The sequence below is a fragment of the Lontra canadensis genome, unplaced genomic scaffold, assembly GCF_010015895.1.
Source record: "Lontra canadensis isolate GAN:19392208 unplaced genomic scaffold, GSC_riverotter_1.0 scaffold12, whole genome shotgun sequence".
In the NCBI taxonomy this organism is placed as follows: Eukaryota; Metazoa; Chordata; class Mammalia; order Carnivora; family Mustelidae; genus Lontra; species Lontra canadensis.
The window spans coordinates 16949113-16972606 of NW_022631006.1; the positions used below are offsets into that span (position 1 = coordinate 16949113).

Below are 23494 nucleotides of genomic sequence, written 5' to 3' on the forward strand. Positions count from 1 at the left end.
AGCCCCATAGGCTCTGAAAAGCAAGTTGTTAAAACTCATAATGAGTTCCAATGTTGCTGCATTTGGAAATGTCTACATGTCAGCAGTAGCCCTTGTACTAGATTCCTCTAGAAGACGGAGGCAGTAGATGTGAGGGACTCTTGTCTTGGAAGCTATCATTTCAGATATTAGTTGGAATTCTGTATTCTTGACCCTCCTAAATTCTTAAATTATAAATTCCTAACAGCTGTAGTTTGCAAAAACACATGTGGACAAATCCCCTAATGACAGAAAAGAGATGATTAACTTAAAATATTTCATTCAACTCAGAAGAACTGAAGATGAAACATTCCCCCTCCCCCCCCCCACCCTATACCAGCAGTCATGGCTTTTTCTAGCAATATTCCTGAGTTAAAGAAAATGCAAATGAACCATTTGAGATTCCACTTGAAATGAAAACATTTTGCAGCTGTCATGTTTAATTTGATGATAAATATGAGTGCTAGTAATTGTCTTAATATATTTCTTGAATAAGTATCTCCGAGTTGAGGGGCGCCTGGGTGGCTCAGTTGGTTAAGTGTCTGACTCTTGATTTCAACTCAGATCATGATCTCAGGGTTGTGAGATGGAGCCTGGCATCAGACTCTGCACTTGGTGTGGCACCTGCTTAAGATTCTCTCTCTCTCTCTTTGTCCCTCTGCCCCTTCTCCTGTGCGCACAGGCACACTCTCTCTCTGGAAAAAAGTTTAAAAAAAAATAAGGCTCAAATATTGATACACACATGGTTTCTCTGCTTTGCTGATTCAATTCAACTGTGGTACCTACGAGAAAGAAATGTATTCTGACAACATTTTTTTAAAAGACAAGATTCGCCAAAACAGTGTGCTCTAAAAATAAATCAATGCAATGGCTGCTTTAAGAAATCTTAATTATATTCTTAATTAATTCAGTAGTCAGAGCCTTAAAGGAATTAATGACCCATTCACCAAAGTCATCATAATGATGCTCAATTTAGAGTAGCCTTGGGAGGCTTGGGTGGCTCAGTCAAACGTCTGCCTTTGGCTCAGGTCATGATCCCAGGGTCCTGGATTGAGTCGGGCTCCCTGCTCAGTGGGGAGCCTGCTTCTCCCTCTGCATATTGCTCTCCCTGCTTGTGCTCTCTCTCTCTTTCTCTCTCTCTCTCTGACAAATAAATACAATCTTAAAAAATAAAAATAAATAAAGATAGCCTTTCAGGGCACCTGGGTGGCTCAGTCGGCTAAGCGTCTGCCTTCAGCTCAGGTCATGATCTCAGGGTTCTGGGATGGAGCCCCACATCAGGCTCCCTGCTCCGTGGGAAGCCTGCTTCTCCCCGCTCCTCCTTCCCCTGCTTGTGCTTGCTCTCTCTTTCTGTCAAATAAATAAAATCTTTAAAAAGAAAATAAATAAAGATAGCCTTTCAGCCTGTTCCCCAGTCTCCTTGCTGAACTGAAATTGTGGAAATTGTCCTCCATTTTCTCATTTACACCCTTCTTCAAATTGGTCACTTGACCATCATTTATTCTGCCATCTAAAAATGTATTTAACCCATTACATTTTATCCTCCTTGCCATTATCTTAGCTTGGGTGTGCATCAGAGCTCATCAGGAGTGCTTCAGTGATTTTCCAAGTAGTCTTCCTGCTTCTGGTCCTACCATCTTCCAGTCCTCCTCCACCAGCATGAAATCTATTCAAGTCTTACTCCCACTGAGAATCTTTCCACCACTTGCCATCACCTATGAAATAAAGTCCCTAGCCTGGCATTTACGGCCATTCACCCTCTGGCGCTTGTCTGCCTCCTCATATTGATCTCCTGCAACAGACCTCCTTGTACCAGCGCACTTGGCTGAAATTTCTGCCCTGTTCTACACGTGCAGTTCCCTCGGCGATGTCCCACTCCTAGGCTGCAAGTTCTCTGCACTGTTCAAAATTCACTTGGTAGGGACACCAGGATGGCTCAGTTGGTTAAGCGGCTGCCTTCAGCTCAGGTCATGATCCCAGCGTCCTGGGATCAAGTCCCACATTGGACTCCTTGCTTAGCAGGGAGCCTGCTTCTCCCTCTGCCTCTGCCTGCCTGTGCTCGCTTGCTCTCTCTCTCTCTCTCTCTCTCTCTTTCTCTCTGATAAATAAATAAATAAATCTTAAAAAACAAAAAACAAAAAACAAAAACCTCACTTTGTAAATCACTTCCTTTCTGGTTGTCTCATTCCACCAGATCTTCCCTGGGCCTTGTACATTCCTCTGTGATGGCGTAGATCACTCCATTAGACTTGAGAGAGATTCTCCCCTACCCCAAAATAAGGTTCACCTTTGGTTAATGGAAAAGTGAGGGAATCATCCCATCACTCTTTGTCCCTAGAGTCTCCCTTGTCAAGGAGAATAGGCTTAAGTAATATGGCCTCAAAAGAATTCTTACTTGGAGTGCAGAAAGGAGTTGAATCTGCTAAGGTGGCCACTCCAGGGCCCATTCCATTGACTGTCACTCACACAGTCTAATGTCACACACTTTTCCAAGTAAGCATCTTTGGCTGATTGAAAAAATACAGAAGGCATTCTACCTGAAGAGAAAGACCCACAAGGCCAAATAAACTTGCCAGGAATGCATTATTTTGCTGAAGCAGCTTTTCTCTTCATGAGCTGATGATATTCTCTGGCCTCTGCATGTCATGTTGAAGATTAAGGATATCTGGAATGTACAAAGGATGAACAAGATCGATACCAGCCTTTGGGGATGGAGAAAGAGGACATAAGATCTCTCCTGTTACACCCAACCTCAGCTCCCCAGTCTGTGGGATTTAGGATTGGTTACTAGCCAATCCCTAATCTCTGGGATATAGAAATTTGGAGATGTTCTGACCCCAACCCCCCAAAAAAACCTAAGGAAAAAAATAAAAAGAAATATGGCTTAAATGCACCTTATTTCTCCTTCATCATCTTCAAATATTGGTGACTACGTTACCGGTTTCCTGTTGGTTTTGAGGATTTCTCCCTTTATGTGCCCTCCTGGAGAAGGCCGGCATCTGTGCTTTTTCCAACGGGAGTGGTTTTCTGATTGTAGTGGGCCAGTAGTGCCCGGTTCTAAGAGATCCAAAGAATTCAGAGGAGAATTCAAGCTGTCGTGTTAACTACACATTTAGCTATATAGTCAGAGGACTATAAAGCCAACCCAAACCTACAGAGAAGGATAGAAATTACAGGTTGCTTCCACAGGGACCATATGAGAAAATCAAAGATGGGAGTTTAGCATAATAGAAAGAGTGTGAACTCTGGGGCAAGGCAGGCCTGGGTCTGAGTCCCACAAACTAGTCATGTGGTCTTAGACACGTCCTGTAACTCCACCAAGACCTAGTTTCCTCTTTTGTAAAATGGGGTTAATAGAAACGTTCCTCATGGAATTGCTCTTAGCTTTAGAGATAATGTTGGTGGAACGCTTTGCACAGGGTAGGCTCTTAGGAAATGGCAGTTAGGATTTTGGCTTTGTGTTAAGAATGATGTGATGGACTCTGACATCCCACCGGTCCCCCTGGGAGTGCTCTTGGCAGTGGTCCACACCCAGTGACTGTTCAAGGCAGGGGTGTAAAAGGTCTGGCTATTTTGGCTCAACTTACAACAACTTTGGAGGGCCATTCTAACTCAGAGCTCCCCACGGATCAGTCAGGTCGACACCAGGCCTGCATCATAGCTCGGCTTCTCCCTCTGCCTACTCCAGCCTCCCTCCACTCTTTTCCATGGGTGTCGATCCCAAGAGCACTTCTGGAACATGTCGTGCATGCTAAACTTTCTTCCAGAGTCTCTACTTCCTGAGGAACCTGACCTGTGACAAGGGCTAAGGCGGGTATCCTCAGATCTCGTGTTATGAACCATCCACTGGGCTCAGGAACTGAAGCCTGAAGCCGATCCTGTGGCACCTTAGCTAGGTGTCAGGAAATATTTCAGAAAGACAGGCAAAGCATCAGAAAAACCGTAAGGGAAGGAGGAAGTCCCGAGACACATGGACTTTGCCGTAGGAAGGCATTTGATGATTTCTAGAAGTTAGAAACACCCTGAATCTATTCCATCTGAACCCAGGAGCCTGAAAATATTTTCTAGCATCAAACTCCCTAAAAAGAACTTGGCTATGACATTCACATCAATATAATTAAGCAGATGTAACGATTAGCCTTTTCCCAGTATTGAACTTTTAATTCCATTTCCGATGGCAAGGACCCAGCTAGAGACCTTCCTGGAAGGAGACCCAAGTTTTCCTTTCTAATGACTGTGGCTTCAACACTGATTTTGGAACTGGGCTCTATTGTAGGCTCCTTTCTGGTGCCCAGTGGCATTTAGGCTGGGAGTTCCCTCTCCCACTCAAGTACAGCCTATGGAAGTTAGAATCAGAAAACTAGACAAAAGGTAATAGCTGGGAGATCAGTCCTGCAATGAGTTTCCAGGGTTAAATGAGACTCTGCTCTGGACAGGGACTCCAGCTCCAGGAACAGTCTCAGACCAATATGGTCCTCCTCTGTTCTTCCCTACCCTGATCTCAGTGGCTATTAGGGGTTGACCCAGGAGGGGGAAGCTATCAGCCTGGTCCTATCATGTAGTAGTGGACCAATAATTACTTCCTGAGGATCACGTACAAGGCATGGAGCTGAGACGGCAAACACTGTGTGCCACGCTCCGTCTCTTCTGGTAATGGGGAGGAATGTGGCCCTGAAGGTGAGAGGGGCAGCAGTAGGGCAGGACAGTCATACAAAGTGTGAGTGCCATGAGATGAGAGCAAAGATGACTTTTTTCCAAGTCACTATTTTGTGTCTCTAAGTCCCCCATCTCTGCAACCCTGAGAGTGCTCAAGCAATGCTCAGCCCAAGGGAAGCCCTCAGTAGATCTATGCTGAGCTGAGTGTTTGTCCCAGTGGCTTGTCATCCACTGTGTGGTCTGCAAATTACTCAAGATTCACTTTGCAGCAGATTTTGCAGTGCAAGATTTTCTTCAGCAGCAACATCTCAACCAGTGTTGCCATGCAGACCTCAGGGGACCCTTGGTCTCAGTGTTGGTGGCCTTGCTGTAGGGAGGCACAGAGATGACAGGGAGCTGTGAGAGGCCTCGAGGGTGTGCTGGGCTCCGGGCTCCTGCCTCCCCTGCTCTCTCTCCTGCTCTTCATTCAGGCTGAAAAACTGCAGAGGGGAAGCAACATACTTCCAGAAGTCTTGCTTCCTCTGTTTGTTTTCTCCTTCACACCACAAGCCCTGGACCGTGTTTTCACCTGATGCTCTGGGGATCTGGTCCTCTCTCAGTGCATGTTAGCAGATACATTTCCAAGCCCAAGAATTATTTATAGACCAAGAGGCACCTGTTGGTGTTTAGCCCCTGAATTATGACATCTGGGAGAACCCTCAGGAAACTAATGAGTTCATGGACCCAGAGGCATTTGCCTCAGCACACCCTTCTCTTCTACCTTAGCCCAGGTTCAGAGGCTCTGCCTCTGGGTAAATTTAGGACAGTGAAGGATGAGGTTGGAAGGGACACGTGGTCAGCTCCTTCCCATCTCTGTCATTCCCTATCCCTTCCTTATTGGACAGTTGAGTTACTCTTATATACAGGGCTGTGCAAACAAAAGAGCCAGACTGTCTCCTGGAACCCCTTGCAAATAGAAATTCAGAAATCCCACTACCACTCTGGTTATAGCCAGGGAAACGGGGGCTTGGAGGGGAGTGGGTGGTAGTCTCAGGACCCACCCTGAGAAGATTCTGCAGCAGTCTTCACTGGGTGAGGCCAGAGATGTGCACTGGATGAGCTGATAGGATTTTTCCTTCGCTCACAGCGGAATAGAAAATGCCCAGACTCAGAGCAAGATAATAGTTTCACACAATGGCCTTCACTGTCTCAGACCTGCTAGAGGCGGTTTCTGGAATTGAATGAGTTCTGTTTAGTTACTCTTTCCATTTACTTTGAGCAACAGCCTCGAGTTTTTTAAATTAATTAAACTAACAATAAATGTGTTAAACCTCTACCTTCTACAGCTACATGTTTAGCTTTTTCTCTGTTGAACTTTTTTTATCCTCATTGAAGAGAACATGGGCTTGGAGTGTGATTACTCTGGTCAACTAATAACAGAATCAGAGACTTGGGGCACGTAAGGGGATGTGGGATCATTTAGACAGAGGGAAACTGAGGTTCAGAGAAGAAAATGACTTGCCCAAGAATGTGCCTTTCCTTTCTCCCATCACTCTGCCTCCCCATCTCCCTGATCTATGCTCAACACAGAAGACTTGCCTTCTTGGCATGGAATGACCTCTCCGGGGCACACATTCTATACCCACCCATTTCCCCACCCCCGATGGGAGACCAGATGGATCCTGTCCTGGAAAAGTGAGAGGAGAGGGGAGGCAGGTCACGCACCGAGATGGAAGTCTGACTGAGAAGCCAGAGAGAAGGGAGCAGCAGGCATAGGTCTGGGGCAGCTCCCAACCCACCTCCTAGATAAGAGACCCTAGAGGCCAGGAGGGAAAAGGTTCGGAAACAGACTCCCTACCAATGACAGCAAAACTGGAGCGGGAAGGAACTTGTTCTCTGAATCAGGTTTGAGGGTAACTGCTGGCGTTACTTTGTGATGATCTAGTTCATGGCAAAAGTGCAGTGAGTTTTGAGCTACTTAGCCATCGAAAGTAAATGGTAATTGGGGGCTTGAACTTTCCAGCCGGAATTGGGCAGCTGCCCACTGTCATAAAAGACAGAATTTGAAAACCTGGCAGGAAGGAGCAGAGCTCTCTGGGGTACTTCCTTTGCAAGCCTAATGCTCTGAAGTCGGTACTGTTGTGTGTGACACGGTGAGGGCAGAACGCAAGTGAGAACTTGGCTGTCCGAGCTGGGCTGTGGTGGAATTCAAATGTCTGCGTTTCCTCCCTCATCCTTGAGGTCTTTGCTCCCAGAGCAGCTTGGGACCAGCAGGTGCTGGACAGGGATGGATCAGGTCTACTGGTCCACAACCAGCAGCAGCATCCCCTGGGAACATTGTTAGAGACACACATTGTAGGGTCTGGCCCAGACCCACCAAACCAGCGGCCCTAGGACAGCGGCCCCGCATTCTGTTTTAACAGCACTCGGGGTGATGCAGGCTGAAGTTTGAGAACCTGGTCCAGGGCACGGTGTGGTTCTGAATGCATTGCTTGTCAAGGAAACGCTGCTTTGAAGTGAGCTGGCCATCTGCCTCCTAGCTTGCCCCCACCCGCATCCCCTCTACCTAGAGGCAGCCACTGCTGGGAGATCTGGGGTTTATCGTGTTGCTCTCCCAGGTCTCAGCATGTGTACAGTAACTGTCTCTCTGCCGTCTGTTTGGCCCCTGACCCCAGCTGTCTCCGTCCTCTCCCATGACTCTCAGTTGTGTTGTGCCAGCGAGATTGTTTCCACTTCGTGCTAGGAAGGGAGGCACTCAGAGAGGTGGGCCCCCCCTGCAGGACCACAGACAGGCAGGCCCTGGCACCTGGCCTCAGAGCTCTCATTGCTCCAATGAGGGGTTTTTCAAGGGGGACCCTGGCCATCCTTCTCAAGAGAGGCAATGAGCATAACCTCTCTGTCCCAGCTGCAAGTACCAGTGGCTTTGAGTGGCAGAATGAGCTCTGGCGAACGCAGGGCTCCAATCAGAGAACTGTGGGCTCTGCTTGTCCATCCTTCCCCTTTTATGTGCCAGGCAGACCCCTGAGGATTCCGCCTAGAAGAGTCTGAGACAAGAGTTAGCTCCCCTGGCTTTAACACCAGAGAGAATCAGTTATGTTTTTTGAGACAGATAGAGGCTCTGGGTTAATTTAATGAAATACCTTTTGCCAAATGTTTTTCTCTTTTTATTCTAATTAATGCCAAGGCATTAAAGGGGACAGTGGCTGTTGGAATTGTGTTGTATCTCATCCCCCACCGCTCTCAGCTCCTCTTTCCCAAGCATTAGGAACGTGTCAAGAGCCGGTCATAAGCTCTGCCTTTGTCTCCATGGCACAGAATAGAAGCTGTCAGGCCCCTGGGGGATTTGGGTTGATGGCATATATTTGATATTTTCTACTCTTCTTCCAACCTAGTCTTAGGGAAATAGCTTTGGAGTATGGAGAAGACACAAATCCGTGCTTTGAGAGCCTTGTGGGGCAGACTTCCAAAATGGTGGCCATCCCCATCAGGGTACATTCCATGGCCAGAACCCACCGGAGTATTCTTCTCTTCTGTCTTCTGTTCCATGAGTGCAGTGGATCATTGCTAAGACCTCGTCATGTTCAAGTTCATTCAGCCTAAAGAAAAAACACATCACAGGAAGCAGAGGAATTTGGTCGAAAAAATACACAGGGTTTTTATGTATATCTTGTCTCTTATTTTAAGCCTCACAATAATCCTTAGAGAGATGTAGTATTAACCTTGTTTCATAGATAAAGAAATGGAAGTTCGGAGAGATCAGGGGACAGGTCTGAGGTCACAAGCTGAGAAGCTACAAAGCAGGGCCCTGACTCCAAGCCTGGGGCTCGTCCCCACGTGCCTCCATCTTCCCAGAGCCTTTCCCCTCTCTGCTCCCTTTGCCTCCATCTTGGCTTCTAGGGAACATGAGTGACCTGAGAGAATAGTTGAAAAGGAGACTGCACTAAGACTCAAAAATCCTGGCCTCTTTCATTTACAGACTGTGTCCATCTCAGAATCCATCGTGTTTGTTGGTACATGCAAATAAACAGTTTTCTGCTGAGAGGGAGGGAAATTGAAGGAATAGCTACAGGGTTAGGAGAACCAGTTAGACTGCTGAGCTGGCCATATTGCTGACCCCGGCCACCCAGGCCCCCTCCCTACAGCCCCAGAAATGCCCAGATTTGCCAAATAGCATGTGCATTTGGAATCTTTGCAAAAGAGGAGCAGGGAGGCAATAAAATAAGTTGTTAGTCTATCTTTAGGGTTGGGGGCAAGGAGAGGTCTGTCTGCCTGAAAATGCTGGGCTTTTTTTACGAGTGATCTGAAGCAACATTTTATGAGAGGCACGGAGTGTGTGTGTCAGAGAGAATATGAGCTTCACAGAGTACAAAAATACAAAGTACGGAGTTTTCCCTAAACAAGCCTGGCTGAGTTTTCAGTAATTCTGCAGCTGTGACATGACTAGTCCACTGAGATATTCGGTGCTGGCTGGAAAAATACAACAGAAGTGCACTCCGTTGATAGCAAGAAACAGGGAGCTTTTAAGAGTCCCATGACTTATGAGACTGGCCTCGGTCTGGGAAAGATAGACAAATTTGCTTTTTTTCAGGCCCAGCTCTGAGTTTTTTCCTTCCCAGGAACTTCACTGGGCCCAGGGAACCCGCAGAGGCATGAGGGCGCCTTACCTCTTGCAGCTTCACCACTGGTACCTCATGGGAAGTCCAGCCTTCCCATAAGGCCCACTCTTCTGGAATGGACAGCAGCAGCTTTGAAGGCTCTGCTCAGAGGGTCTTAATTGATCTTGTTGAGTCTGGTTTGGCCGTCTGTGCTGATTGAGCACTCGTCCTCCCTCCCATGACATTTGCTTGCACACAGTGACCTCCATGCTCCAGACTAAATGTGTGTCCTCCCTCCCCCCACCCCACAAGCTATACCATGTGGCACTGAGCTCAGCTGTTTTCTGACCCCAGCAAGGACTGCCAGTAGGACTCCCTGAGGCACCATGCCTGGGATCTGAACCTACAGATATCTCTTTGTATCATAAAAATCACCCCCACTCCCTCAGTTTGCATGTCAAATGGGGGGAGGTGGTGTTGGGGCAGGAAGTTGCTACCTTTAGTAAGAACTAGGTGAGGCCAGTGGCTGCAGGAGTCAGGGTGAGCTCTATACTCTCCTTCTAAAGTCTGACTTCTCTCCACTTGGGGTCTGGCCACTCCCCCGGGGCCCCATCGCCACCTGGCTCCCCTGGCCACATGGCTCAGACCCTATGGCCTGGATCCCTAGTACCTGCCTGGACCCTATCCTTCCCGGCCTCCCTGCCGAGTCCAGGCTTCTGTCTCCTCTAGATTAAGGAGCTGAGAGCATGCCTGGTCAGGCTCACCTATGACTCTGCTGCATCTGGGGGGACCTGCTGCAAAGACGGTATGGCTTCTTTGCTCCCGGGAATGAGCTACTCCATCTTCTCCCAGAGCGAGCTTGGCGGCTCTTCCTGCTGCAGCCTCAGCAGTTCCTGGACAGATTTTGTGGGTTTACGACTAAGCAAGAAAAGTGGACTCCTGAGCCAGGAGCTCAGCAAGAGTTCCCTCCTTTCAAAGAAAAATATAAATGAGTGTGGAAGGTGCTGAGGTTAAGAAATCGGCGCCCCCCCCCACCACCACCGCTATTGGCACACGGGCTCCTTCTCCTCCTGCCTCAGAAAGCTGGGCTGGGTGTAGCATGTGAACACAGGGGCAGGACCGCTCCCCGGGCATTGATTCACACTTCCTGGCTCAGCTTATTCATGCCATGGCCCTGAGAAGAGGAGCTACATGGCCGTTTCTCTGGGATGTTCAGGTGCATTCCCCCTCCTCTGCTCCTGAGCCTGGCAGCCATGGGCGCACACATGCGTTCAGAGGACACTGATAAAGAAGGTAGGCTTTCTCTGGCTTCTAAGAAATTTAAATATAAAGCTGAGCCAGAACAGAGGCTGGGATGCCATCCCACCCCTGCTACTGCATCCTTCCTGCCAGGTCCCTGAGGAGATTTGTTTAGCCCTTGCCCTCTCCTCTAGGCACCCCCTCCTTGCCGTGGCATCCTGACACCCCCTGGGCTCTTATGCTCTTGGACTGCAGGTGCCCACTGCCTACTACCCTCCCTCTCACGTCTACCTTCTCTAAGGGCCCATGAAACTGTGGCCATTTCCTTTTTAACAGCACATAGCCCAGGGATCGGGAAAGTTGTGATCGCTCTTGGCCTCTTCAAGACTCACGTAGTTTTCACTTAAAATCTGCCTACCTCACGGGTAAGCTGATTAAATGAGGCGAGACCTAATGAGTGGGGACCTTTCTACACATTAGCCGCTCTGATCAGGATGGGCGATGCCAGAGTCCCTGGGACTGACCCCACAATGGGCTAAAATAAAGCTGCTCTCCTGGCCAGTGTTATTGATTATGAGGCAGAAAATGCAATTAACCTTGAATAGTTTAGGTCACTGGCACATGCCTGCTTACTGCTTGCTGCCTCAGTCTCCTTCCTAAACAATAGAGAACCAGAGCCTGGAGCTCCAGGGAGGAGCGAGAATATGAATTCTCCCAACCTCAGAGTTGCAGAGTGAGTCTAAAGAGTCCGTCCATCGCTCTGCATACCATACAGAGAGAGTAAATGGATTGCATGTAGATGCACTATTATTTTCAAATACTACTAGGTATTATTTTCCAATAGGTCCTATTGTAGTTCACAAAATATAAGTTTATTTTTTAAGTGGATGCTTAGTAAGTTATTTCGACCCAGGGGTATCTTTGGCAAGAGAATAACCTCAGAGGGTTCACTGGATTCGGGTGCTCTGCCGCAGCTCACTCGTCCTGAAGATAAGCATCCTCAGGCTTGGAACCCTGACCTGGTGACGAAACAGTAGTCACCTGTCAACCCAAGTGCCCTTCTCTCCAGAGGAATCAGTGGCACAACACTCAGCACACAACACAGGGTTTAGCATGTGGCGTCAGAGCAACTGTAGGCAATGGGAAAAGAAGACAGTACTCCCTGGACTTTGAGTCCCACTGAAAGACAAGATTCGGCTGCCACAGAATATTCCAGAAAGCCCTAGATGTAGTGCAGGGAGACCATGGATAGAGAATCCTTGGACACTGCCGGCTGGCTTCTGAAAATACAAGGACAGCAAGTTTAAAATTCCTGAACTTGTCCCTGCCAATAGCTTCTTGTAGGGAGGCTGCTGTGATGGTTCGGCTGACTGAGACACCCCCCCACACCCTGCCCCATGCCCGAAGACTGCCTCAGGCCTCTCCACCAGCCCCTGGCAAGAGTGGGTTGCAACCCTCTGTGAAGGGTGCCACGGCAGTGCTCTGAGTTGATTCTGCCTTTGTGTTTCTGCTTGGAATTTAAACTTGATGGACTTCTGCCATAAGGAGGGAACTCTCTTTCTGCCTCTCTCCCCATTCCCCTCACCTCCCACCCAGCCAGAGAAACAGCAAATGAAGATGCTTCTCTTCATTAGTCTCTTAAGAGCCTTGTAGCTCAAAACCATGCCTCTACCACCAGTAGATGGACCTGAGGGAACTATGACTTCATGGTGGGGATCATCAGTTTCACCAGATGCTGAAAAGTAGCAAGAAAAAGATCCTTTTCTATTGATATAAGGGGAGTATAATGGAATTTTTTTTTTTTTTTTCACAACAATCTGATGAGAAAAGCCATGTTTTCTTTTTCTTCCTGTAAAGTGGGAGAACTCTGAGTTTGGATCTATTGAATATAAAGTTCAAAGCCAGCTTAGGTCCCTATGAGTGTATCCGAGCTGCCAGCTCCTGAAAATGAAAAGTATTTTTATGGAATATATTCATATTTTTATTCATAAAAATTTTTATGGAAGACATGATTCTCATTAAAAGTTCTTATGATTTCTCTCCCACAAGCACATGTTCCCCATGGCTACCCCAGGCTCCTGCTAATACAGTTGTTGTAGGGATGGAAGTGAACTATGTCAGCCATGAAAACTCACCCTACTGATCACCATGAAGTAGCCCCCTCGATACAAGGCAAAATTTTTAGAGAAAAATATTCACAATATGCAACTGGTTCTTAATATTCCAGTCCAGTAGTTGGGGGGGAGATAATAATACAGGACATGCCGCATGGGATAGAGTTAAACATATTTCCTCTGCTCCCGGAAGAACCTTACAGAAGAGTTTAAGCTCTTCCCACACTCTGGGGGTATCAGTGAGGAAATAGTTGGCAATCCCTGCCCAAAGAGACAGTTGTTGATGGAGTCTTTTGCAAAACCTGCCCCGAAATCCCTGTGTGGTCTGTACCAAGTCTGCCCCGAGTCTGGTGGGAGATCAAAGGGTGTAAGGATAGGGGCAGCTGCCTTGGGGTCGTGCTGAGAGGGAGCGTAGGGCCAGCAGGAGAGGAAGGCGGGTACCCTCATGGCACTGCTTCCCTTACTTGAGCCGCCTATCCACTCATCCTTCTAATCCTGCAAGGATAAGCTTCTTAAGATATTTGCTGAGAGATCAGCTGTCCTGCCCTAGTTCTCCTTGGAAAGTATAGGGTGCACCAGCGGACAGGGAAGTGGTGAGGTGTAAACCTTTTGTGGAGGTCGGAAAGGTCTGCCCATTCTTGGAGCAGCACCAGGCCCTTAGGCCTTCACAAGGGTGAGATATGTTGGATTTTAGAAGTCAGCCTTGCTTTTGGATGCAAATGAGACACAGTCCCCCCCCCAGGTGATCATCTCCACTGAGCTGCAGAAACCACAGGGGACAGGCCCAGAGACTGCCGTCTTGCAGAGAGCTCCAGATAACTCTGACGGCTTTCTGCAAGCCGTCCTCCTTCCAGCTCATCCCAAATACCGATGCTGGTCTCTGAAGGAGAAGATAAAGGTTTAGAAATAGCCTAATTTCCTAATTTATGAAAACTTTTAGCCAACCCTCCACCTTCTATCCCTTCAGTTGTTTGCTTATTCAGTGACTAATTGTTGAGGACCCAGCTGCCGTAGGCCAGGGCCTGTGCTAAGTTCTGCGGGAGGGCTCCTGCCTTCATGAAAATTACAGTCTAGAAAGGGAGCCGGCAGGAAAAAAAAACCAAGTAAACAAATCAACAAGATAACTACAGACCGTTGTAAGTCCCAGGAAGGGAATAAACAGGATAAACGGATCATAATTGGGAGGGGCCCTTCTGTAGGGGAAAGACCTCTGCAGAGAGGACAGTTGAGCTGTGACCTCGAGAGAAGGTGTGGCCCCCCGGAAGAGCTGGAGGAGGGGCGGTTCAGGCAGAGGGCGTACACAGACCCCAGGAGCTGAAAGCTTTGAGGCATGAGGGAGAGATGCCATGGCAAGGGAGGTGTGAGGATAATGATTCGGGAGGATTTCATGGGAGGCATGAGCTAGGGTGTATAGAGCCTTGGAGGCCATGGTTGGAGTTTAGGTTTTATTCTGAAAGCAATGGGAAGCCATTGACAGTCTTAAGCAAGAGCGGTGACCTAATTAAAGATCACTGTGTGCTCATGGCCACATTGTTTGTAATAGCAGATTAGAAAGGCGTTCCCTGAATATGGAGCTGGGTAAGTAGTGTGGGTTCATCCTAGTGTCTGCAGCTTTTAAAAACCATGCGGCCTGTCTGTATGTACTGCCAGGGAAGGATTCGCAAGGGATGCTAAGGAGGAAAAAAACAAGAAATAGAATACAGCGTAAACTATGTTGCCACTGTATTTTAAAAAGTGATGTATCTGTAAATAGGCTTGCTCGTGTATACAGCCACATTAGGGATCCACAAGGAGCTGGTCATGGGTTGCTTCTGGGGAGGGGAACTGAGGCACAGGGTGACCAGGGTGGAAGGGAGACTACTCTTCGTAGTGTATCCTTTCGTACGTTCGAATACATCCGTATGCCTGTGTTACATATTCAGCAATAAAATGTCCCATGTCTAAATCGTGGTCACGTTGTTTGCTGTGGGGAGAGAGGGTGTTGAGAGATGGTGGTGGCTTGACCTTGGGGTTGGTAATGGGGACGGAGACAAGTGGGTGGATTCAGGATCTACATTAGAGGCAGGGCCTGCTGGCCTCGGTGTGTCCCACACTGACTTGCCCCGCTCCTGCGAGTTCTGAAAGCTTCGTGCATTTGATATTGGAACTGGGCTTACCTGACTCTCCTCTGACTTCTGTGACATCTTTGTGGAATGAAGCATTCTTGGGCTCCTTCTAGGTGCAAAAAGCCTTGGAACTCGAGACTGTCTAATGCATTACAATATGGAGGACGCGGTTACAGACACGTGCCCTCTTCATACCCTCATCCAACTTACAGACGATTTTTTTAACTAATCTCTAGGCCCAGTGTGGGGCTTGAACTCACGACCCTGAGATCAAGAGTCTCATGCTCTACCGACTGAGCCAGCCAGGCGCCCCTGAATGATTTTTAATGGCAATGAAAACAGAGTTACACTGAAGAAGCCCTATCATTTCTCAATGGAGCTTGCTTGCTTTGCAGAGAGATGCCAAAGGCCAGTACCTGTTTGACCTTCTTTGCCACCACCTGAACCTTCTCGAGAAAGACTACTTTGGGATCCGCTTTGTGGACCCAGACAAGCAGCGGGTAAGTCAATATTCGAAGCACACATGGAGAAGAGGGTTGGTCAGTAGCCTGAGGCCTTGAATTGCCTTGTGCACTCTTGAGCGTAGCCTCAGGTATCAGGGGCCACCCGGGCCCTGCAGTTGTGTGTCACCTCTTCAGATCACGTAATGAGATCAGGAAGCCACCTTGGCAGAGCTCAGCTAGTATGGCCTGTCGTTTCACAGATGCTGAGATGGCAGCCTCGAGGGCTGGGGTGATCTGCCCAAAGCTGGCCAGCTGGCAGCTGAGTGGCGGGGCTGGAGTTCTTGTCTTTGAGCACAGGTCACAGGCTGAGCCTCTCGCATCTGCTTTCTAATAAATGAGCTGAAGCACACAGTTCTGGTTATGAAGGGCCTCACCTTTCCCTAGTTTGGGCAGCACAGAGATAGAGCCCAACTGACATAGGCCTCTGAGCACCTTGCCAATGCTGTGGTTCTTGTTCTGCTCTACAGACACGGGGCTCCTTCCAGACAGAGATGAGAACAGGTCCATCACCCCCAGGCCCCAGCCTCCCCCTCAGCTTCCTCTCCCCTGACCTGTTTCCTCCCTGCTGTGGCTCTCCAGATGTCGTCCATCTCTCCTTCCAGAGCCTGAACTGCCCTTTGCCCTATGAAGTCTCCACGGTCTTGACATAGCTCTTTCCTCAGCTCTGGAATGGAGTATAAGACCCCAAAAGAGCCATGACACCAAGAAGCCACATGTCTTCACATGGTATAGGTGTCCATTTACTATATAATGATGGGACTGTTTTTACAAGAGAGTTTCTTATTTATTTTTTTGGTCTGAGCTGTTTCTTAAGAAGGAAGGCCGGTTACCCCAAGTTCTCTCCATCTCCTAAAGAGAGTGGCTTATGAAGAAAAAGGGACAAAACATATTATTTTCTAGTTAGGTCAAAATGTGCTTGAGAAGAGTAAGAGAGTACATGGAGGGAATCAAGATTAAAAGCAGGAGGAGATAGAAAACTATAAGGAAATGGGGGAAAGGAGAAAGAAACATGGACAGAGTGGCTACCGTGTGCTGAACTGTGCACCAAGCACAAACCTAGTTTTTCAGGTTTGTGACGCCTTTTAGCCGATGTATGTTGAGCACTGAGTTGTATCAGGCACGAATCTTAAAGCTTCACATATGTTCCTTACACAAATGAGATGAGTATCCACAAGTCAAATAGCCATTCTCTGGATGAGGAAATAAAATCTCAGGTTAAGTAGTCACTTGCCCAAGGCATATGGCCTGCCAGTCTCCAACTCGGAGCTGTCCGATGCCAGACTCTGTGTGGGTCCTAAGGTTCCAGCTGAATTCATACCTGATAGTTTCTGAAACTGTGTGACTGTACTGAGGGTTTAAGGAGAGTGGAGGGGCTTGGAAAGGTTCTTGAGAATTGTGGGGAAATTGTCACCCTAGATCTATCTACTTGTGGTAGAGATGGAGTGGATGAGCTCCCCGTTCCCTTAGGTTCCCATGAGGCACCAGAACCCAAACTCACATCCACCCCCTTACTGCCTGCTCTGCACAGGTGCCCCATGGGGTCTAGGAACTCTCCCAGTCCTTCCTGGAGGAGCTGCCCTCTCTCCCCTCTCCCCTGTTGCTGGCTCAGGCCCAGGGCCCCACCTTGCTCTCAGCCTCTACTTTCAAACTGGAGGCACCCTTTCCAGCCTCCAGAGCCTCCAGATCGTGCCCCAGTGGCCCAGTGGCCCAAATACAGGTGGAAACTCCCCTCTTTCTTTCCTCTTCTCCTGACCCTTCATCCCCAATCTCATGTTATCGTCTGCTAGTGATTGTGGGACCCAGATTCAGCCAGACCACCGTAAAAGGTAACTGTGGCCATCACTTTCCTTTTGGGATCCTGATTTCTCTCTCAGACCCTTAAAATCTCCTGGACAAGCTGTGACAGCTGTCCCCTCCCCTCATACCCTTCTCGTATCTCCTCCAGCCTCTCCCTTCTTGAGCTCTCACTGCGGGGCAGACTGAAGTCCTCCTCTGCACCGGCCAAGGGGACTAGACTTTTTGTTGTTCAGCTCCACCTGCCTTCTGCTGAGAGCGCTTCTCACAGTCTTTTCTTGTAGTTTCGGTCTTCCACTGTTTATTGATTTTAACCTATCAGTCATGTGCCTGGGGGCGTTCTGTTTACTGAGCCCCAGACACTTGCTGCACACAATTCCGATGTGCTCCGATCAGACAGACCTCCTCCGCCTTCACAGGCTCAGCCTCGAACCCCACTTGTTTCCGTGCAATTTCATCTCTTGCCTTTGCTTCCCTGTGAAGCCAAGCCGCAGTGGGCCATGTAATGTGAGAAGAACCTCTTAACCACATTGAGTGGCTATAATGAGTTGCCAGCCTCGTGGGAACTCAGATCAGAGGAAGCAAGAGAGCAGCATGTCAGCCCAGATTATCCATGTGGAGCTGACGGAAGAACTGGCTCTTAGTGGGTCCATTAGCTGTGTGACCCGCAGCCCAGCCCAGAAGGTGAGAGCTGGGAATCGCAGGAGGCCAGGATGCTGTCTGCACCGCCCTGGCTGCTTTCCTGCCAGAGGGAGGATTTGGCCAAGATGTTACACTAAATGGAAGTAGCCAGAAAAGAGGGGAGATGTGGACCCAGCACGGACCAGCTTCCTTTGTCCGTTTGGCAGCCGTGTCTCAAACACTGTTCAAGGTGCCAGTGGCTGACAGTTTTCTGCCTTCACAGAGCTTATAGCTAATGGTTTCAGTCTATTTCCACATAATCCAATCCCAAGTAACAGCAGTTGTAGCTCTCTGCAAACTCTCAGATTTCCTGATTAGCATAAAAGCAACAAACATCAATAATGGATTTTATAAAGCATTCATGTAGAACTGGGAAACAGTTATAGAATGATCTTGTTGCTTCCTTCCTGCAAACGTTAAGTACCATGGGAAAAAAGGTATTGCTACTATGTCCTACCCCTATGAAAATCCAGGGGGGAAAACCATACTTTCCTACACATTAGTTGTGGTTAGTTATGTTATGAGACTGAGACTTCAAACATCCCCGGATGCCAAGGAATCTGAGTATGTATGCCCTCACACAGGGGTTGGCAATATGCTGTTCAAACAAAGACAAGAGTGTGCACCAGCCGTTCCTGCCTTGTCACCACTGATGAACTTCCACCTGTTGACACTTTCTAGAGCCCCGACCAATAGCCTCTATCCCCCCTGCCCACCCCTGCCCCCCTCAAAAAGCTGGCACATAACATGAACACACACAACCCACTAACGTTGGCATCTCCCTGCTCAAGACAGGCGGGGCTTTGTCCCCATCACACATACGTGCATTCGCTTGTGTCTGCTGGTGTGCCGGGAATGCGGGCTCGGAACTCTGGCACCCTGCTTTGGAAGGCAGCATTGCCAGGCAAGCCCAGAAATGACATGTAAAGCTGGAACTCTTCCCCCTTCACAGCTGGTTCCATAGGGGGCTTACTTCCAAAAACCCTATCACTCTCTATTCTCCAAGCCTACGTATCACAAGCTTTGGGGAGGCTTTCACCCTGGGCTACAATCTGTCCAGTTCTCTCAAGTGGGTACAACAAGGTATATTGGATGCCGCTTCTCATTTGGGTTTTCTCGTCCTGTGTTCTCTGTTGCAGCATTGGTTGGAGTTTACAAAGTCTGTGGTGAAGCAATTGAGATGTAAGTCTTCCTCCTGAAAAGGTGGGAAGCCTACCCCTGGGTGGGGGCAGGGCGGTGGGGGATGAAACCTCCTGAGTTCAGTAAGTCTTGGTAATTGTTCACCATTTCCCATGTAAGCTGGCCCTAAACCTGTGAGGATTTTCTCGTGATGGTTCAGGAGCCCGTGCATCCCAGTGGGGAGGGAAGCCCAGTGATACTCTGGGAAGGGTCTTTCCTGAGACGGGCACACCTCTGTCTCCGCAGCCCAGCCTCCGTTCACCATGTGTTTCCGCGTGAAGTTTTATCCTGCGGATCCTGCTGCCCTGAAGGAGGAGATAACCAGGTAAGGATGAACTTCCCACAGCCACAGAGACCTGTTGGAGAGGATGGGAAAGAGGGGCTGGAGCCTCTCAGAGCCTCTATTTTGGAAGCTTCTCACTCTTAGAAGGAAGGAGTCTTCCTAAATAGAACCTTACTTCTGCGTTTCGTTTCCACATGCTTTCTTTGCTCACCCACTCAATAGAACTGGAACAGAGTGAGCTTTCCTTCAAGTGTGAATACTTCATTTAAACTGGTCACCTACAAAAGGGACCTGGAGTCATTAATTAATCAAAAGTATTTTTTTCTCTTACCAAGGATGTGGCCCCCGTGGATGTTTTTGGAGAGGGTGGGTTGCTTTTGTTTGGCGGCGACAGGTGCTTGAAATAGACTCCAGTGGCCTCATGTACTTGGGAAATGCCAAAGCAGGACACTGCAGAAGAAGCCGGCAAATACTGAAGATTGTAAATCCACGTTGATAAACTCCAGTGTGCTGAGGGATCCGGTCCGTGATGGACTTTTCCTTGTGGAGGCCATGTTCTGTGGCGGGCAAACAGCTGCGTGGAATGAATCCTGTTTCATCCAGCACCACCTGAGAATGAGAAAGAGCTTCCGGACCCATGTCATCCTACAAGAGGGTCAAAGAGTAGGCACTTCAAAGCTTCCCCAGGGTTTTGTATATATGAGACAAATTCACTCTCAAAGTCTTGCCTCAGACATCTTGCTCTGTACCAGGGACCCCTAATTTTTATATTAGAAATACCTAATTTGATATCTGCAGAATGGTGGTGTTACCTTGGAGAGGGCAGGGCCCTAGAGCAAGAGCGAGGCCAGGGAAGCCTAGAGCCAAGGAAGAGAGAGCCTTCCGGCTCCCTGCTCCCCCTAAAACCTGGGAGACTGCAGAGACTGGGATGAGGTCATGGCCAGTTAGAGACTCTATCCTCTAAGTCTTTGCTGTTTCCTTCCAGATCCTTAGCTGCTTGGGAGAATTCCAAAGAGAGGAAAGAGGAGGGAAGAAGGAATACAGACTTACATTTGCTTCCTCTTCCGAAGAGCGTGCCACTAGCTTTATGTCAGATAAAAGGAACTACAGTTTCTCAGAGACGGAAAACGAGGAAATGGGGAGAGAAGAAGGCAAGAAACGGGGCTAAGTAGTGCAAAGAAAGCAAAGAAGTGGGACGGGGAGGAAAAGAGGCTTCTTCACATGGGTCCCAGGGGGAGTCTGGGGAGAACTAGTGGTACCGTCAGAAGGATGAGGAAGGTTGTTTCTTTGGGACACTAGGGACAGCGCACAGGCAACAACTTTGAAACCCTGAGGTCAGCGAGGTGTGTTCATGCTCCTTACTGGGCATGAAAACGTCAGGTTCTGCTCACCTGCACGGAAGGTCATCCAATTACAGGAGTGACTGTGCGGTTTTAGGAGCACGAGCCCGCCCTGCTCCGGACCTTCAGAGTCCGAGCCTCACTCCAAGCCTGTCCCTCTCCCCACTACCTGCTTCCCTGCCGAGAGATGATGCCAGGGCAGACCCAGAAGGCCACGCTGCTGTCCACATGTTTGGACAAACTTAACAGCTCTTTCTTGAGAACCTAGCACCTTGCCTCCCAACCCCACACCTCGGGATCGCCCGGTCTCCACTTCACTCAACCAGCAGCGAGGGTGACAGGGATGATTCTAACAACTCAGCGGCCAGTGAGAGCACCGCAGGCACTCAGGCTTTCTGATTCAATTAAAGGGCAAAAATATGTGCTTATCTTGGCCCTTAGGGGGAGCGCTTAACAATAGAATTTTCTAAATCAGGTTTTCCTCCATGACGCTAATGGACAGACTCTCCTATCCAGAGGCTGCAGAGACCCGGAAGCTCGGATCCTACTTTTTTTTTTTTTAAGATTTTATTTATTTATTTGACAGAGATCACAAGTAGGCAGAGAAGCAGGCAGAGAGAGAGGAGGAAGCAGGCTCCCCGCCAAGCAGAGAGCCCGATGCGGGGCTCGATCCCAGGACCCTGGGATCATGACCTGAGCTGAAGGCAGAGGCTTTAACCCACTGAGCCACCCAGGCGCCCCTTGGATCCTATTTTTGTCATCTCTCATCTCTGTGGCCTTGGACCTAAGATATGTAACTTGTCTGACCTTCAGATCCCTTATTTTTTTTTAAAAGATTTTATTTATTTACTTGACAGAGATCACAAGTAGGCAGAGAGGCAGGCAGAGAGAGACAGAGGAGGAAGCAGGCTCCCTGCTGAGCAGAGAGCCCGATGTGGGGCTCGATCCCATGACCCTGAGATCATGACCTGAGCCGAAGACAGAGGCTTTAACCCACTGAGCCACCCAGGCGCCCCCTTCAGATCCCTTATTGATAAAATGAGGAGAGTAACAGCTCCTGCACAGAATTGTTGGGAGAACGGACCACTACCTGAGGGTCTTGTACTTTGTGATACACACCCCCACAGCCCTGGGCAAGCCTTGTGCCCAGCAGAGGCTGCCGGATGGAGTCCATGGTCCTTGGACCCCCAAGGGCTCTGCACAGGGCACGGGTACAGTTAGCTCTGGCTTCTCTCCTTTGTTGAGGTGGAAAGGCGCTCCATTTCTGAGACTTCCCACTCCTCCTCTGTCCTTTTCCCCTACCAGCTAGAGTCCTATCACTTAAGCAGCTAACTTTTGAGGGCTCAGAGAAAAAGCTTTCCCAGGCAATCAGTCATCCAAGTCTTGGTGGCGCAGCACCAGGACCACGGCCAGGCCTCTCTCCAGGTCAGCAAGCTTCAAAGGCACCGGCAAGGGTGTGAGCGCCTCCCCCTTCTGCATACATCTGTGCTGAGCGTCCTTGTCCTCGACTATTCTCCCCTTGCTCTCCATCTCACCAGCCCTCCTTCCCCAGATGCATTTTCCAAGCATTGCTGGGGGTGTGAAGTGCAGGGTGCCTTGGCCTGATTTGGCCGTTCTGTGGAGGCCTTGGAATTAGCTGAGTCTTTCTGCTCGTTCATTTCCCTGCTGGTCTTGAGAGAGCGGGTACCTGCCCCAGCCTCACTCAATACCCATAATTCATTCCTGGCTTGGAACCCTTCATGCCACCTTCCTGCCAAACTAATTTAGCTGTCAGTGTGTTTTTTCCTAGCAATATCGGTCCTAAATTTCAATGCCGTCTCAGCTATTCCCATAAAGCCAGACTGAGAGGAGGGGATGAAATAAGGCATAAAGCACTGTGCTTCCATTTATCTCTTGGACTCTCTCCAGATGATAAATTTAGTTGCCAAATCCTGATTAATCTCTTTTGTCATTTTTTAAAGTAATAAATAGATTTCCTTGTCTGAACTAGAGACAAGACAGAGAAAACGGGGATTAGGCTCCAGATTTGGCATTTAATAGGGACCGCAGGTGTGTGAACTCTTGGAAAGATCAAATAGTAGAAGGAAACTGAGTGCAAATGGGCCCCCACCTTCTAAGGAAACAATCTTGCCTGACACATGTTTGAGTGGGGCTGCTCACAAAAAATATGAATAGAATGGCCAGATAAAATGCGAGAACAAATGGAGTTTATGGGTCATAAGTTCCTTCGATGAACATCAGTTGAGCCTACCCTAGGCTAAGATGGCCTGGTCAGCGTTTTCTATAAAAGGCCAGAGTGTTAGTATTTTAGACTTTGTGCACCATATGGTCTCTGGCCCAACTCCTCATTCCCGCCTTTGTAGTGCGAACGCAGCCGGAGACTCCTAAATGGATGAGTATGGCTGCATTCCAGTAAAATTGGTTTTATTTCCCTGGAAACTCTGGTGGCAGGCCGTAGCGTGCTGACCCCAGACTAACATGTTGAAAAGAGCTGGGTTCAGATTCCGGGTTCTTTAACTAACTGGTGAGACAAGGCAAGAGATAGTCTCTCCAATCAGTCAGTGTCCTCATCTATGAAGCAGGGAAAAAAAACCAGTAGTCACCTCCCAGAGTCATGGTGAGGACTACAGGAGAGGGTGCATGTTAACCAGCATGGTGTGGGGGCCCCTGGCCGGCTCACTCAGTATGGTGTGCGACTCTTAATCTCAGGGTCATGAGTTTGAGCCCACATTGGGCATGGAGCCTAGTTACAACAAACTGCAGTACAGTGTATGGCTGACAACAGGCATTCAGTAAATCATTATTACTTTGTTTTGTTATTGTCTCTCTCTCTCTCTGCTGGAATGTAAGCTCCATAAGAGTGGGGGTTCTGTTTTGTTCCCTTCTGTATTCCCAGCACCTGTGGCAGTGCCTGGCTCATGTAAGTGCTCAGAAGTGGATGCATAGATGGATGGATGGATGATGCGTGGGAGGGAGGGTGAGTAGGGGAGCTAGGCGTAAGATGTACA

The 23494-nt window shown here is 48.7% G+C and overlaps 1 protein-coding gene and 1 non-coding gene across 5 annotated transcripts in view; one reads left to right on the top strand and one right to left on the bottom strand.

Moving 5' to 3' along the window:
• FRMD5 (FERM domain containing 5) overlaps positions 1 to 23494 on the top strand; it is a 313513-nt gene that overhangs the window by 253738 nt on the left and 36281 nt on the right. For all 4 annotated transcript variants that reach the window (XM_032856629.1, XM_032856627.1, XM_032856628.1 and 1 more), the window contains exons 2-4: positions 15102 to 15206; positions 18824 to 18866; positions 19110 to 19188. In XM_032856629.1, coding sequence (XP_032712520.1) covers positions 15102 to 15206; positions 18824 to 18866; positions 19110 to 19188 — 227 coding nt within the window. The remainder of the gene's footprint in view (positions 1 to 15101; positions 15207 to 18823; positions 18867 to 19109; positions 19189 to 23494) is intronic.
• TRNAK-CUU lies at positions 14942 to 15014 on the bottom strand. Its single transcript has one exon. It is a non-coding gene; the product is annotated as a tRNA-Lys (tRNA).